The following is a 16,425-nucleotide window of genomic DNA, read 5'->3' as shown; positions in this document are numbered from 1 at the left end:
TACTTACAGTTGTTATCAATTAGGAGTGAAACGAAATTTTGAAAAAGTGGGGGGGGGCTGTCTGTGACTGGTCTTAAATAATTTTTATACTTGTTTTTTATTGCACCTTATTGGAGGGGTTTATCATAATTTTTTTTTTTTTTTTTTTTTACAGAAATTGAAAGAAATGTCTGCTGTTCTGGATATTTCTCGGTGCGGTGAGTGACTTTTTGCATGAAATATTTTTGTTTATAAATAAAATATTTATATCATTATTATCATTGACTGCTTCCGGACTCGAGTCAAAAGAATAAGCTCACATTAATCTTTGACTACTTATCTTTCTCATAAATCGAAAAGAAATTCGAAAAATTCTTGTAATTTTTCGCCTTATCTCCGATCATGAAAGCTGATTTATTTATTTTCTTATTCAAAATTTATTAAAATTTTTAACCCGTTGCGTTTTTTTGAAGGGCATACTATGTGTTAAAAGTTTTACACTCGAGAAGTCCGACGCGTTTTATTTAAATAATTGGCGCGAAAAGTCGCAGCCATAAAAATTAGTTCAAATTTTTTAAACTCGTCGCTATTATCGAGCGAGAATATTTTTAAATTTTCCGTGCGATGGGTCGCCTTGATTTTGTCGACTGAAGCTGAGAATTCGAGACAATTCTAGCCTATCTATATAGACATCATAAATTTTGACGTGTATGTGTGTGATTCGATAAAAATCAACCTCATAAATATATTAAGCACGTATGTATCCATGCGGACGTAAGCTGGATAAAAATAATAATTAATAACAAACAAATAATAACTTCTGTGACTTTAAATACCTCGTCAATAAAAAAAAATAAAATACAAAAACAATAAATTATAGGTTGTCATGATATTCTGACTTGTGTTTATTAAATGTACATCACATATATTTTTTAAAAATATTAACAAATAAATAAAAAATAAAAAATGAATACAAACAACAGTATCGAGATCGAGCAACTCGAAGCATCAGTTCGAAATGTCATTGAGCAAAGATCCTTACGATGGATATTTGTCGGTGGCAAAGGTGGTGTTGGTAAAACCACATGCAGGTAATTATTTATATTAATAATTAATCTTTAAGTCATGTAATTATCGATAATGATGAATCATTCTATTAAGTAATAAATGATTGCCTAAAAGTTAAGTTTATACGAAATGTAAATTTTTTTTAGTTGTTCCTTGGCTGTACAATTGTCAAAAGTACGTGAAAATGTCCTCATTATTTCAACTGATCCAGCCCACAATATATCTGATGCATTTGATCAAAAATTCAGCAAAGTTCCGACCAAAGTAAAAGGTTTTGATAATTTATTTGCCATGGAAATTGATCCAAATGTTGGGATGACCGAACTTCCGGAAGAATATTTTGAAAATGAAAATGGTTAATATTTTTTTCTATATATTTGACGTATCAGTTAATGAATAATTACTAATTTTAAGACTAATTATAGTAATGGGTAGTGAAGCCATGCGATTAAGTCGAAGTGTTATGCAAGAAATCGTAGGCGCCTTCCCGGGCATTGATGAAGCAATGAGCTACGCTGAAGTCATGAAGTAATTTAGATCAATTATCATATCAATTACTGATAAAGTATTTTGTTTAATGACTTAAATTTAATTTAATTACAGACTTGTTAAAGGAATGAACTTTTCGGTTGTTGTATTTGACACAGCACCTACTGGTCATACGCTTCGACTTTTATCCTTTCCACAAGTTGTCGAAAAAGGATTAGGCAAATTAATGCGTTTAAAAATGAAAATAAGTCCTTTTATATCACAGGTACTCATTTATTAATTTCTTTCATTCTTATGCAGTTAAATAATTATTTTAATACTTTATCGATTATTAGTAAGAAAAATTATTTCAAAGAGGTTCATAAAATACGTCACGCAAAATTTTACCTTTTTAATCCCCCCCCCCCTTCGTCACGCTGCCACATTTTCTGCGATACTATCAATATTGCGTCACAAACAATAGGCCCCCTCCCCCATTATACGAAAATATATGCAATGAATTATTTATACATTTACGAATATGAAATGAATGACTTTCTATCATGACAAAAAATTTGGAAAATTGTTATATGCGCTGCGAACGGTGGGCCGTCAACTGATCCCAACAATTTTGTACCACAAGTGATCCCTAAAAATTGATCCCACTGGCAATTGATTGTGAATTTATTCTTATCAACAATTAATTTACATAATTTAACTTTTTACATTTATAACAGTAAATTTTAATTACTCGCCATAGTAATTAATTAATAATTAATTGTTTTATGAAGTTGTCAGTGGGATCACTTGTCGGGGATCACATATCATACAAAGCGACACCCCTTCCTTCTCCATAAGTGCGAACGTATTTTATGAACCCCAAAAGTTAATAAAAAAAATTTAATTGGACACGTGATAATATTCGATGAATTATAAGACAAATGTTGATAAGATAATTGTTATAAATTTTTTTTTCTTCAATAGATAAGCTCATTGTTGGGAATGTCAGATTTTAATGTCGATAGTTTTTCAAATAAAATGGAAGAAATGCTTGCAGTGATAAGACAAGTAAATGAACAATTTAAAGATCCAGATCAAACAACATTTATTTGTGTTTGTATAGCTGAATTTTTATCGCTATACGAAACGGAGAGACTTGTGCAGGAATTAACTAAGTGTGGTATTGACACCCACAATATTATTGTTAACCAGCTGTTGTTCCTCAAGGAAGGCGATGTGCCATGTAGACTTTGCTTAGCTCGGCACAAAGTCCAGGGAAAATATTTAGACCAGGTAATGCATTAGCACATACTCATTAATTAATTTATTAATTAATCAAATAAATAATTTATTAAATTTTATCAACAAAATTTTGATATGGTAAATTGTGTTTAAGATCATGGATCTTTATGAGGATTTCCATGTGACAAAACTTCCTTTACTCGAGCGTGAAGTTCGAGGTGTTGAACATGTCAAGGAATTCTCGGAAAATCTTGTCAAGCCATACAAGCCTTAATTAATAATAATAATTATAATAAATATTAATGGTTGATTGAGACAAACATTTGAATGCAATAAGAATCATTTAGAGGTGCCTCAGCATCAAAATTTTATATTTATAAATATCGATTAATTTATGAAAAAAAAAAAAAAAGAAAGTAGATTTTCTTAATACTTTTTCTTTTTCTTGAATTTCCACGTCGTCCTTTTGTTCGACAATAATAATTTCTAATACAATAAAATTTTCCAGTAGTCACTGGGTCTCGTACCGAATTCTATTGGTTAATTAATTAATTTTTTTAGTTAAATCGTGGTTGAAGGTTTCATTTTTATTATTTTTTTTTACTAATTATTTTACTTGGTTCCGGAGTGATTCATTTTTTTCAAACAGATGAGGAACAAATAATTAAAATCATGAAATTTCATTCAGAAAAAAAATTTTTAACATAATTTACATCATATTAAAATAGAATAATATAAAGCTTGAATTGAAATATAAAAAATTTTAAATTTAATTTATGTAGAAAATTTTTTATTTCAATTTATTGACCGGAGAAATTTTTTTTTTTTTTGAAAGTGGAATTTAGATAAAAATTGGCATATATTAATTATATACATATGATTCGTAATAATTTATAAGTGAGAAATGATTTTTTTTTTTTAATTAAAATGGCAATAAAATTATACATTTAAATAAATAAATTTTTTAATTTAAATAAAAAATGATATTTAATTTTACACTAAAATTTTTACAAAAATAAATTTAATTATACAAATATAATTAAATATTATAATAATAAGGAAAAAAAAATAATTTTCCATAAAAAGTGTATAGATAATTCTTGAGTTTTCGGCGCGAAAAATTTCACTCGCCCCGAAAAAAATTTATAGTTGCCCTAAAAAATTCTTTGCGTTATGAATTGAAAAGGAAAATTTTCTTCAGGCGATACAAAATTTTCTTAAGTCAAGAAATAATTTTTTGAAGTGAGAAATTTGAAGTAAAAAATTTATTGACAAGAAGTTTTTTGTCTTCATTTTATAATGAACATTTTTTTTCGTCAAAAAATCCTTTTTTTCTGTGTACTTTTGCATTTTTATCATATATTTTTTTTTTAAACAAAAAAACAGTAGCGCATGTTCACAAATGAAATCGCATGCGCGTGATTGTTTAATCAAAGACTTCACCCTCCAGGTCATTGTATAAACCGTCTTAAATAACAACCGACAATGTATTTAGTTGATAACGTAATATTCGTAAAGTGAAGGAAGAATAAATAAAATAAAACTTGAAAAAACTAGTAAATAAAATATTTAAAAAGCGTTAGAGTTGTCGGGTGCAATGACAGCACTCACTAATCGATAAAAATAATGCGAGTAAAGTTCGTGAGAACTTTGTTGGTATTGGCGTTACTCGGTAATATAATTGTGTGGCATAAGATATGGTGGTTATTTACATCACAAAATACATTGAAAACATCAACGGGTACCACCGTCTCGGTGGACAATCCCCAGAAACTTCATCGGCGATTAGCACGATTAATAACAATAGTCATACGACAATTTGAAACATTTGAAAATGATGTTGCGGCAACTGTAGACTCCGTCCTTAATTCATTTCCTGCCATGCCCATCCTTATAGTTTGTAACGAATTACCTTACCCGCCACTCGAGTTAAATTTTTCAAATGATAGTTTAAATAATGTTAAATTAATAAATTTACAACCGGATTTCAATAGATCATTCGAAGATAGAAATCCACTTTATTTTATACAAACTAAATTCGTGTTATTTCTACCTGATGCTACAAGAATGTCAACTAAACAGGCATTACAGGTTTATATTTATGTATTTTAAATAATTATTACAATGAACAGCAACTTGATAAATTATTTTTAATTAAAATAAATTGTAGGAAGCTGTATTACATGCAACAGAAACAGGTGCTATAGCAATACCAGTTGGCAAAAATAGTTTGAATTGTTTAGAGTTACATGTTAAACTAAAAGAATGGAATTTGCGTGTTACCAAAACAACTGGTACAACTTGTGACGCTATTACTGGTAAACATGCAACTTTAATTGATACAAATGCATTAAAAAAATTATCTGATCCATTCATGTTACCGTTTTTGGATGCATTGTATCTCCAAACAACTGTTGCTAATATCAAAGTAAGTACTTTGATAAAAAACTTATTTTTTTAAGCTTGTTTGGTATTTTTTATATTTGACTCTGCAATTCGGGGTTTCTCGGTTCTAGTTTTTTTTTCTTTGTTCATTTTTGAGTTGCTGAAAAAATAATTTTTTTTTTATTATTTTAATTTAATTTAATTATTTTCAAATCATGCAATAGCTTTTTTTTAATCTCTCTAAATTAAAAAAAAAATATCTAGTTTAATTATTTTATTTTGCATAATATTAGAGTTTTTTTTTCTTTTAAGGCCATTCTTAGACAGTGTTCCCTCTTCATTTTTAAAAATTTTCAATGACTTGAATCATGAATTAATTGAAAAAAGGACAATGTAGTTGTAATTTCGGCGAGATAGATTTTAAAAAAATTACAGTTGATATCAATTGGGAGTTAAACAAAATTAGTTTACTAAATTTCAAAAAAAATCTTTATGTCTATTTTTCAATTCGAATTTTTAAATTTTGTGTGCTAAAATTTATTCAAAAAATTTCGATTAACTTCTAATTGATAACAACTGTAAGTAATTTTTTTCAAAATTTCAGCGAAATTTCCCTTTTTTCAACTAATGCTTCAATATCTATTAAATTAATTGATAAAATTTTGATGCGTTTATGACAGTTGTCATTAAAAATTTTTAAAAGTTGGGGGGCACTGTCTGAAAACGCTTTGAATGTTTGAAAATAAATTTCCAAAAGTAAATAATTAAAATAATAAATAAAAATATTTTTGTTAGATCAATATGATGAAGAATCATCAATTGAATGATGGGAAACCATTGTTCCGTAGTCAACAATCGCAATGGAAATTACAACAGCTTCATCAAAAACGTGAACGTATAATGTTTGATAAATTAGGAATTAAAAAAGTAATTCGAGCATCTGGTACTGTTGATTGGTACGGATGTTCACGTGATACACCACGTTGTTTTGGATCAATAGTTAATGGTGTACCATCGTATTTATATCAAAATCGTTTTACACCACCCTGTTGTCTCGCTGGTCTACGTAAAGTTGCGCATCATGTTTTTGACAAATTAGAAGAAGTGGGGATAAGATTTTGGCTTGAGGGCAGTTCATTGTTAGGTGCTATGAAAAATGGTGACATACTACCATGGGATTATCAGGTTGAAATAGGTATTAATCGTGATGATCTAAATCGTTCTCCGTGGTTAGTTAAAGCTCGTAATAAACCAGTCACTGATAATCACGGTTTTGTTTGGGAAAAAGCGACTGAAGGTGAATTTTATAAAGTTCAATATTCTAAAATAAACCGTTTACATGTTAATTTACTTCCATTTTATGTTAAAAATGGTACAATGACGCGGGATTCTTGGTTTTTGAAGAATCGCGATTTTCCGGAACAATTTTTGCATCCAATGTCGAGTATTGAATTCGCGGGTAGGCAAGTGCCTAGTCCTAATAATATTAGGGATTTTTTGGAAATAAAATATTATAAGGGTGTTGTCGAAAATCCAGAACTGCCTGGTAAATTATTTAATTAATTAATTATTAGATTTTAATAATCATAGTAATAATTAATTATTATTTTCATTTTATTCAATCTCCAGTTATTGACATGGTAGATTGTGTAGTAAAACTTGTTATCGATAACTATTCCATAATTTTTTTAAATATTTAATGTGTCAAGTTTAATATTACATTAATTATTTACGGTCGATGGTGCCAATAATATTTAGTAAAGTATGCAATAGAATGATATCAATTTATTAATATATTGGTCATTTTGCTGAGTTTAAATAAATAATTTTTTGACCACTTACTTATTGATAATAAATTGTAAAATGTTAATTTTCCATTTGGGTGATAATAATAATTATTAAGTCAAAAAATTTTAAGTGTAAATCATTTATAGATTTCTCATATTTTTTTTCATATATTTACCTATAAATATTGATCCCTTAGATAATTAAGTGAAAAATAATTTAAAAATTCTAGACAATTCTAGGAATTCAAATGCAATCTAGAATATTTCACACAACTTTGAAATTTTCTATAATTTTCGGTAAAACTTTAAAAAATTATACAAAGCTCAGGAACGTAAAAAGTAGAATTGATACAAAATAATTTGACTAATTAATAAAAAATTAGTTTCAATAATTTTTCATGCAGAACTTTTTTTTTACCATTCAATAATAATTATTTGTTTGAAACAATGCATTAACATGTTAATTAATCAGTAATTAACTATTTTTAATTTTTCAAGTTTCTATTAATCATTAATATTTAAACGTCAGAAAAAGTAACTACCATTAAATTAAAAATTAATTTATTACAATTCTTTAAAAATTTAAAGGTTTCGGTCAAATTACTCAATATTGGTTTAGTCGATTTCGATTTAGAAAATATATTCGTACACCTACTTATCATTTGTAGCCACTGTTTCATTTTTTGACATTTAATACTTTATTTTAATTAATAAAAAAGTATTAAAAAAATTTTCTATTGTAGTAGATTGATAAAAGTATCTTTAAACCCATTTATAAGACTAACTGTCATTGCGTATTTTACAAATTATTTTATGTAAATTTTCCAAGTGTCCAAAATCGGCCCTAAAGTTACCAAAAACGCTGGTTCTACTCCATATGAATTGCAGTTATTTTTAATAAGGATTAAGGATTTGAATCTGTTGGGATTTTATTATAGTATTCAAAATTATTTAAATAAATGCGATTTAAATATTTATTAAAACAATACTGTATATAAATAACAATGTAAACAAGTATAAGATAAAAGACCCAGTAACCGATCAGGGAACTAGTATCCGATCCCTCATGTATTTATAAATCTACATTTTACTAAATATAGATATATAAATATGAGTGATCGAGTACTAGTTCCCTGATCGGGTATCAGATCTTCTACTTTATTTTAAAAAATTTATTTCAACAATTTAAGATGTTTTTTTTTCTTTTTGAGCTGATAAATTTGGTGGCTCCCGTACAAAGCTCAATAATCTTTCTAATTTCATAGCTTCTAATTCAGCGTGACTTAAATGCATTTGTTTTTTCGTTGGTTTAACTTTGGCTCGTAAATTGGGTGACAATTTCAAACTATTGACCGTTCCCCTAGAAAAATATATTTATTTACACTTGAAAATTTTAATTTATTCATAATTGTCTTGATTTTAAAAATAAATCATTATTACTTGTCATCACCGACGATAATAAAAGGCAGTTCATTATTAAAAGCCAGTCTTGTTAATTTACTTCTTTTTTTACTGACAATCGGCTGGGTACAAATCGGACGATATTTATTAACATTTAAATCAAATACTGTGACCTTTCCGTCATTTGATACACTTGCAAGTACTGTTGAACTGTACGGCGCCCATTGTATGTCTCCAATCGGTACTCCAAGATCAAACATGAATAAAGGTTCTCTAAAATAATAATATAGTAAAAAATTAGCGGAGTAAATCCGGAGTGAATGCGGAGCAGATTAATGTTTATTTAATCCCCTTGGAGTAATTTAATATTGAAACTCTGAGTCAGAGTGAAATTCACTCCCAAGAAAAGTTCAGTTTAATATTAAAACTCCGAATCTCTGCTGAAAAAACAAATTCCGAATTTACTCCGTATGCGGAGTGATTTTTTTTAAAACTCCGGAGCTCCGAGTCATGGATCAAATTAAAATCCGTAATCACTCGCAATTTTTAACAGTGTAAAAAATAATATTTATTTAATTTTGTACAGATTTAAAAATATTTTAAATTTAACTTACAATCGATTGTCTTCCCAAATTTTAATTCTCCAGTCGCCAGAACAACTAGCAAATATATTTGAATTAAATTTATTAAAAACAATCCGATATACTGGCATATTGTGGGCTTCGTTGTATGTTAACATGTAAGTGCTACTAAATGCGGTGTTACATTTATATATTGTTCCTTCTTCAGTTCCGACAAGAAATATATCATGATCAGTTGGATGAAATGATATACAAGTCCCACATCCTTTGAAAAGAAAAAAATATTCGTTTATTTTAATACCAATTTTTAGATGAAATATTTTTTTGAAATTCTTTGCCGCTCAATTTTGAAATTAAGTAACAGCTAAATTTTTCAGATCTGATTCTTTTGATATTTTTGTACTGTACTGTTTTTGCATAAATTTAATATCTGTTTTTTTTTTTGCAAGGAGAATTTTAAGTAAAGTAAAAACTAGCTCGAAGTATTAAAATTAGGTAGCAGTGCAATTTTTCTAATTACCTTTAAGAGTAATAAATGAACCATCAGGACCAGGAATTGGTGATCGATTCAAATACAAAGTCATAATTGTCGTCAAACCCAATTCATTTTGATACAATACCCAGTGATTTATTTTTCCATCAATACTCACGCTGTAAAATGTCAAATTGCCTTCTTCCGTATCCGGTGCCCATCTTACTTCCCAAACAATTCCTCCGTGTTTCTGAATAACTTCATTACTTTTATATTGAGGCGCCGTTGCTGGTAGCATTACATTGTAAACTGCCACTGTACCGTCTTTAGTACCTTTTAAAAAAATATAATTTCAATAAATATTTACACTTAATAAAATATGCTTTTAAAAATTTTAATTATGAGGTAAAAGTTTACCGATAACAAGAAGATGAGGATGCTGGGTATTAAAGTCCAGGCACATTACTGGTGATTCAGTGACACAAATCCATTCTGGGTATGATGGATTTTTTAAACTGAATAAACAAACTGTACCATTTGATACTGGGCTATCAAAGGATACTAAATAAAAATATTTATTTTATTTTATTTTTAAATTAAAAGACTAAATTTTATGAATTTGAAATTTTTTTACATGATCCAAATGAAACGGCAAATAAATCATAATATCGTGCATTGAAACACATGTCAGTAACGTCATGTTTTTTAGTTTTTTCATACTGAAATTTCCATAGTGGTAGCAAGGACCCTTCGCCATCTTTGAATTCATCGCTTGGATCATTCCAGTACCGATAGTCTTAAAAATTATTTCAAATAAATTATTTATATATTTATAAATTAGCAGTTTTATTTAAAATCTACCTTGTGATATTTCATCATAAATATTTTGATTGACCATTCGCTCTAAAGTTTTAGCCGCCTGTAGCATCCGTTGGTTAACAGCCACAGTTTCGACTAGAGTTTTTTTCTTCACTTCTTCTTTTTGTTGCTTCTGTTGCTGAGGCACTAATTGTTTGCGCTCTTTTTCTTTTTTTTCCCGTTGTTGACGAGCATAATCTTCTTGATATTCATCAAAAATAATCCATTGGAAGACGTGAGAATTAAATGAAGCTGTCGGCGGTGGCATTGTTTGAGTATTCATGTCCTAAATTATCATAAATATAAATAAAAATATAAAATGGATTTGGAAAAGTCTAAATAATTAAAAAAAAAAACATACTCGGACAGGATTACTGTATGTTAGAGCAGCACGTTCACAAAAGTTGAATTGATTCGGTACTTTTTTAGGTTTTCCCATACCGATTTCTTCTTCTTCGGCTTCAACCTCTGGTTCACCACCCGCATCATTTTGTTTTCCATCAGCGTCATCATCTAGAGTATTAAAATTTTAAAAAATAAAATGTATAGTTTTAAATTAAAAATAATATTAAATTACCTGCGTCTTCATCTTCTCCATCTTCTTCAGTTTCGGCGACTTCGTCAATGGCTTCTCTGTTTTCAATAAAATCTTCTGCAGCTGATTTAAAATTTCTTTGAAAATATATTTTTACATAAATTTTATTTTCTAAGGATTTTATTGAGTAATTTAATTTTTTTTACCTTCGTAACCACCGGCGAGTTGTTTTTTTGCATCCTCTGAATCTCGGTGTAATAGTGTACCCGGTATATTTATTACGGTAATTATATTTGATGGATTGGGCAGTTTTATAAACTCGTGTTCTTTCCACGACCACTCGACTAGTGCATCAGATGCTCGAGGATCACCTGATGTTAGTACTTTAGTTATTTCTTCTTGTAGTTCCTTTAAATTTATGGTTTTAAATAAATTTTTTATATATCTTTATTTTTTATTAATTAAAAAAAATTTAAACTTACGACGTCAGTCAATTGTAATTGATCTTCAGGTTTTAAAAATACTTTGCCTTTCCACCAGTCCATGTCACCCCCAGATAAATCCATTCTTGATGTTCGACCTCTTGCAACACTTAGCTATGAGTAAAAATTTTTTAAAAAATTATTTGATGCAGTAAAAACGGAAATAAATTTATCAGAGTTTAATAAAATTGTGTTAATTTTTTAAAAATATAATTAATAATTGACGTTAAAAAAAATATGATTTTTTACCATAAAATATTTAATAAAAATTCTAAAAATTATTTTAACGAAAATTGACATAAAAAATTAAATCATAAATTTAAAGTAAGAATAAAAGTTTAAGAAACTATTAATTAGTAATGTGTAAAATTTAAATTAAAGTGCATGATAAAAATGGGAAATAAAATTCAAATAATAATTAAAAAGTAGCTAGTAAAGTTTTGATACTCTACTTCAGAAAATTTTTTTCTCTAATCAATAACAATTAAATTTATAATAAAAGTATTAAATGAAAATAAATATAAAAAAAAACTTAATGATTGTAATAAAAATAAGAATAAAAAATTATGATAAAAATTTTGAATAAAATACAGAAATAAAAATAAAAGCTTTGAATGAAATATAAAAAAAAAAAAAATAATGAGTGTAATAAAAATTAGTCAACAATTTTGAAAAAAAAAATATATAAATAAATATAAAAGCTTTGAAATAAATAAATAAATAAAATAAAAATTAACAGGTTAAAATAAAGGTATTCAATTAGTAACTAACAGAAAGTATTGAAACAGTCGTACTCACGTCTTTACTGATATCTGAAATCTTCGAAGGACTCTTTTTCATTGTTTGTGGCATGTTTTAATCGAATAACGTTTCTAAATATAACTTTTAATTGAGTATTTAACAAATCTTCATTAATTTAATGATAATATCAGCATACGGTTGCCTTGGATACCGCATTTCAATAATTTTTTTACGGTATCCGATAATGTCATGATAACGTCTCGTGATTGGCATTGCAATATTTTTATTAACTTAGTCATTGTCTTAAATAATTTATCCCGGTACCAAATACAACTGTTATTACTATAGCTATAAAAATTATTATTTGTTTTTATGTTTATCTTTATATCAATAAAAAAATATATAAAAACAAGATCCTATTTCATAAGACTTAGATGTTTTCGCGTCGCCGTCCACTAAAAATCAATACAATATCCATGTTCTCTGGGTATAGTGGGGTCGAGCTGCAGGGTGCATGTGCCATCAGTTTGACACAGCCCGTGTACTGAAAGTATGATAAAAAAAAATCTATATATTTTTCCAATTTAAGTTCAATGACATCACATATTATACTTTTTATTATTTAAATTATTTAAAGTATGTTTACATGCTACCGTATTATTTAATTTTTTTATATTTAATACTGTCAGTGAATCAATACATTATTTTTTTGTCTGATTATCATCATTATCATCATCGCATTCCAACAAGTTGTCCATATGGGTAATTATTAGTATCATATTTATTTACATATTTACATATTTACATACAAAATTTATTTTATTTTACGATCTATCAATTTAATTAGTAAATATATTTAATTAAAATTTTTATTTTACAGAAATAAATATATATAGTTAATATTATGGAAGACAGTGGTATAGATAGTGATCCAAAACCTATGAATCATGCTGAAGATGATAGATTATTTTTGGTAATTTTTTTTTTCAATTATAAATATTAAAAAAAATAAATTAATTTTTTTAAATGTTTTGTATCTTGATAAAAATTATTTTTATTTCAATTTTGTTAAGTAAAATTTTTAATTAATTTTTATTAGCTATCTAATTTTTTAGTTTCATTATATAATTAATTTTTTTTTCCTTTTTATTTTTTAATGTTCTATTTAGATATTTTTGATAAATTAAATCTATAAGGGTAGAAAAAAATATATTTATTAATTTTAATTTAATTAAATAATTACTAGACAAGCGATAGTAGTTGTAGTAGCAATCAAGCGCAACCCCAACGTAGTACTACAAAACAGTTACAAAAAAAACTAGGTAAGTTAATTAGACTTAAACTTTATTATTAAGTTATTATTTCACAAGTTTTTTTTTATTTATTTATTTGTTGGCTTAAGAATATTTAATAAAATTACTTAAATAATTAACAGAAGCAAGAATAGAACAAGCGAAAAGAATTCAACGTGGGTCAGACTACATAAAATTATCTAGTAATGATAAAACTAGTACAGTATCCAATAATTCAAGTGGGTTGATACCAATTCAAAGACTGCCCATTCCACATAAATCTAATGAACATCATCCACTGGTAGAATACTGGCAAAGTGACAGCGAGAGGTAAAAAAAAGACACTAAATTTCGAAGGATAAATGGAGATAAAAAAAAAAAATCTGAGAGTATGATAGTAAAAATAAAAGTTTTAAATTTATAAATTTAGTAATCCAATAATGTTGTTTTCAAGCGAGGATGAAACTACTTTATTTCCACTGTCACGGGGCAAGGACACTAGTAAACACAAACAAGATCTTACGGACACATTCAGTATTGAGGAATTGAGTGAAGGAAGCGAAGATTCTTTGAATCTAGGTCCTACTAAATTACCTCATCTACATACTCGGACATATTCACCAACAGGATGCTTCAATTGCAAATGTCGGATTATTTAAAAATATATATTTTAAGCTTCCAAACTAAAAAATCAAATTCAACTTTAATATGTAACTTACATTTTAATATTTTTTAATTTATAGGCTTCAATTTATTATTATTATTATTGTTATATTGTACATTTTATTTTTTATATGTTTTATTTAAAACATGTACATAGTCTTCCAATAATACTTTTCTAACAGTTTATTTAATTAAATTAATCGAAAAATATGCCAAATGAAAAAAGTAATTTTTGAAATTGTACACTTGCCCGCGGACCTATTCGGCTTATTTGCATTAATCTTCTCTATTTATATGCATACTCACGTTCACTTAAATATGTTAATTTTCACTGATAATATGATTATTCTATCGCTAAGTGACGGTGACTCTTGATGAAGAAAAAAAAAAAACAAATAATAAATTAATGGTGAAAAAATAAGATGTGAAATGATAAAAATAATAATAATAAAAAAAAATTATATGAGCGTTGATAAGTATGAATAATAAATGATGATGTTGAGAAAATTGTTCTTATCTAATTTATTTTATTTATTTTTTAATACTTCATTAACTCTTTTATTATTGAAGACTTTTGTTTTCCACTTGAGAAATAAAAATTTCTTAATCGCTTTAATGCTTTTATGTAATAAAAGTTTTTCGTGTAATTCGTACTTATCGTTTTCAAAAATATGAACAGTTTTTTTATTATTTCATTTAAATAATACAAAATTCGAATCTTTAACAATATTAATTTTTAAAAAACGGAAAAAACGATTTTTTAAATAAAAAAAAATGTCTATAATGACAAAGGTAAATGGTATTTAGTAAAATTGAGCCATATAAAAAAACCCATATGGGAATTTAGCGTTTTCGGATGGATCCTCATATGGTTTTCTATAGGAATCCAGTATAAATTCCGATATAGATTCTTACATGGGTTCCTATGGGAATCCACATCATGCCAAATCCATATGGGAGTCCAGTATGGATTTCCATGTGGATTTTTACCTCGATTTCCCATGAGAATTTGCACTATGTCAAAATAGGAATTCACGTATCTCCAGTTTCCTATTTGAATTTCCCATATAAGAATTCAGATACTCATGGTTTCCTAGAGGGATCCCCATATAGGAATAACAGTTTCCTGTGTGAATTTCCTACATGGGAATCTCGAAACCCATAATTTCCTATGTGGATTTTCCATATAGGAATTTCAGTACTTATAGTTTCCAATGTGTATGCCCCATATGGGAATCTAAGTATCCAAAATTTCCTATGTGGATTTCCCATACGGAAATCCAGAAACCCATGGTTTCTTATATAAATTCAAATACTCTTATATTAATTCCTCTGGAATTTTCCTAAATCCAAACTTTCTTTTATGGATCCCTATGAGTTCCCATGCAATCCTACATGGATTTTTTTATAGGGTATTCAAAAAATCTATTTGACATTATTAGGTAATATGTTTCATTTGAATATATATGGATATAGAATTTGGGGGTTTAGGTTTCATGTAAAACCCGTTCGGAGGCGCTCGCAGTGTTGACGAGAAGAAGGAGATGACAGTGTTTAAGGGGATGAATAAAAGCAGAGAGGGAGTAACAGTATAACAAGGGGTTGGTAGTAGATGAGGTAAAGCTTGAGATAGTAAAAGAGGGGTTGGTTTCGGCGAGTGACAAGGCGGGGCGCGTAATCGGTGACGGTGCGAGAAAGTCATAGCCAGTGTGGGGCCGGCTGCCAGCCGCCTAACGTCGTTATTTGGGTTTGCTGTGCACACATACTCGTATTCTGTCTCTATATTAACGTGATAACAATTATCATTTATTAATTGTTCACCGGAAAAAATATACGTCACTTTAAAAATTTTAAATTCAAATAAAATTTGACGGAACACGGTCAAAATTTTAAAATAAATTTAAAAAAACAAAATAGGGGATCTAAATTTTGATCGATGAGTATGGATAATTTTGTAATAATTACACATGTTAGTTTTTTAATTAAAATATAATGGTTGATTTTAAAGTATATTGTAGTCTAAGGAGCTACGGCTCGATGTTAAGGACATAGTAAAAAAAAAATTCTGAGCCTGCGCGACCCCAAGTCCTGAAAGACTTGATGTACATGGAGGATGGTAACCAAGCAGTTTTAGTACTATCGAAATTTGCCGGTCAATTAATTTAATAATCGACTCATTTACTCGTAAAGTAAAGTAAAGTAAAGTCAAAAATAAAAGTTTAATAATTTAAGTAGTGTCGGTAAAATTGAAATAAAGATGAAGGAAAAAGTAGGATGATGACCTGGTAATAAAGTAAGAAAAAAAAAGTATAAGAGTAAATTAAGGCTAACTGTCACGGCTTATTAGACGCGATGGTCAGCCAGACAGTGAAGACAACCCCGCTGTCGAGGTGATCAACGTCAGGGCACGTGACTTGTGACGTCGTGAATCGTGTCCTTGGTAAGAAGAGCTTTTAGGAAATTTAAGATCC

General features: G+C 27.9%; 4 protein-coding genes across 4 annotated transcripts; 3 read left to right on the top strand and 1 right to left on the bottom strand.

Moving 5' to 3' along the window:
- The first annotated feature begins 613 nt into the window (after window positions 1–613).
- Window positions 614–3,173, top strand: LOC103580983 (ATPase ASNA1 homolog). Its single transcript, XM_008562943.3, has 6 exons — window positions 614–1,070; window positions 1,194–1,402; window positions 1,473–1,575; window positions 1,651–1,801; window positions 2,500–2,808; window positions 2,912–3,173. Exons 1-6 carry the CDS (start codon window positions 946–948, stop codon window positions 3,029–3,031), a joined length of 1,017 nt encoding a protein of 338 aa, XP_008561165.1. The 5' UTR covers window positions 614–945; the 3' UTR covers window positions 3,032–3,173.
- A 207-nt stretch (window positions 3,174–3,380) lies between these two features.
- LOC103580984 (ribitol 5-phosphate transferase FKRP) lies at window positions 3,381–6,968 on the top strand. The gene is made up of 3 exons (XM_008562944.2): window positions 3,381–4,848; window positions 4,928–5,185; window positions 5,938–6,968. Exons 1-3 carry the CDS (start codon window positions 4,384–4,386, stop codon window positions 6,703–6,705), a joined length of 1,491 nt encoding a protein of 496 aa, XP_008561166.1. The 5' UTR covers window positions 3,381–4,383; the 3' UTR covers window positions 6,706–6,968.
- Window positions 6,969–8,054: 1,086 nt separating this feature from the next.
- LOC103580985 (dynein intermediate chain 2, ciliary) lies at window positions 8,055–12,145 on the bottom strand. The gene is made up of 12 exons (XM_008562945.2): window positions 12,057–12,145; window positions 11,259–11,372; window positions 10,983–11,184; window positions 10,819–10,899; window positions 10,603–10,754; window positions 10,245–10,527; window positions 10,018–10,179; window positions 9,801–9,944; window positions 9,432–9,716; window positions 8,945–9,176; window positions 8,370–8,603; window positions 8,055–8,289 (listed from the first exon to the last, which is right to left on the bottom strand). Exons 1-12 carry the CDS (start codon window positions 12,108–12,110, stop codon window positions 8,115–8,117), a joined length of 2,118 nt encoding a protein of 705 aa, XP_008561167.1. The 5' UTR covers window positions 12,111–12,145; the 3' UTR covers window positions 8,055–8,114.
- A 531-nt stretch (window positions 12,146–12,676) lies between these two features.
- On the top strand, window positions 12,677–14,417 carry LOC103580986 (uncharacterized). Its single transcript, XM_008562946.2, has 5 exons — window positions 12,677–12,761; window positions 12,880–12,972; window positions 13,246–13,321; window positions 13,435–13,621; window positions 13,746–14,417. Exons 2-5 carry the CDS (start codon window positions 12,904–12,906, stop codon window positions 13,948–13,950), a joined length of 537 nt encoding a protein of 178 aa, XP_008561168.1. The 5' UTR covers window positions 12,677–12,761; window positions 12,880–12,903; the 3' UTR covers window positions 13,951–14,417.
- Window positions 14,418–16,425: the final 2,008 nt, after the last annotated feature.

Source organism: Microplitis demolitor, chromosome 4, assembly GCF_026212275.2.
Source record: "Microplitis demolitor isolate Queensland-Clemson2020A chromosome 4, iyMicDemo2.1a, whole genome shotgun sequence".
NCBI classification, from domain to species: Eukaryota; Metazoa; Arthropoda; class Insecta; order Hymenoptera; family Braconidae; genus Microplitis; species Microplitis demolitor.
Note: the sequence above shows the minus strand (reverse complement) of the source record. Positions and strands in the feature narration are given on the sequence as shown.

What these genes read in the sequence shown, in the direction of transcription:
- LOC103580984 (XM_008562944.2), top strand. Translation starts at nt 4,384, where the DNA reads ATGCGAGTAAAGTTCGTGAGAACTTTGTTGGTATTGGCGTTACTCGGT. An exon ending in CAACTAAACAGGCATTACAG is followed by an intron (nt 4,849 to 4,927) that starts GTTTATATTTAT and finishes AATAAATTGTAG; the next exon opens with GAAGCTGTATTACATGCAAC. An exon ending in CAACTGTTGCTAATATCAAA is followed by an intron (nt 5,186 to 5,937) that starts GTAAGTACTTTG and finishes TATTTTTGTTAG; the next exon opens with ATCAATATGATGAAGAATCA.
- LOC103580985 (XM_008562945.2), bottom strand. Translation starts at nt 12,110, where the DNA reads ATGCCACAAACAATGAAAAAGAGTCCTTCGAAGATTTCAGATATCAGT. An exon ending in ACTCGCCGGTGGTTACGAAG is followed by an intron (nt 10,900 to 10,982) that starts GTAAAAAAAATT and finishes ATTTTAAATCAG; the next exon opens with CTGCAGAAGATTTTATTGAA. An exon ending in TTATGATGAAATATCACAAG is followed by an intron (nt 10,180 to 10,244) that starts GTAGATTTTAAA and finishes ATAATTTTTAAG; the next exon opens with ACTATCGGTACTGGAATGAT.
- LOC103580983 (XM_008562943.3), top strand. Translation starts at nt 946, where the DNA reads ATGAATACAAACAACAGTATCGAGATCGAGCAACTCGAAGCATCAGTT. An exon ending in AGCTACGCTGAAGTCATGAA is followed by an intron (nt 1,576 to 1,650) that starts GTAATTTAGATC and finishes ATTTAATTACAG; the next exon opens with ACTTGTTAAAGGAATGAACT. An exon ending in TAAGTCCTTTTATATCACAG is followed by an intron (nt 1,802 to 2,499) that starts GTACTCATTTAT and finishes TTTCTTCAATAG; the next exon opens with ATAAGCTCATTGTTGGGAAT.
- LOC103580986 (XM_008562946.2), top strand. Translation starts at nt 12,904, where the DNA reads ATGGAAGACAGTGGTATAGATAGTGATCCAAAACCTATGAATCATGCT. An exon ending in AAGATGATAGATTATTTTTG is followed by an intron (nt 12,973 to 13,245) that starts GTAATTTTTTTT and finishes AATAATTACTAG; the next exon opens with ACAAGCGATAGTAGTTGTAG. An exon ending in ACAGTTACAAAAAAAACTAG is followed by an intron (nt 13,322 to 13,434) that starts GTAAGTTAATTA and finishes AATAATTAACAG; the next exon opens with AAGCAAGAATAGAACAAGCG.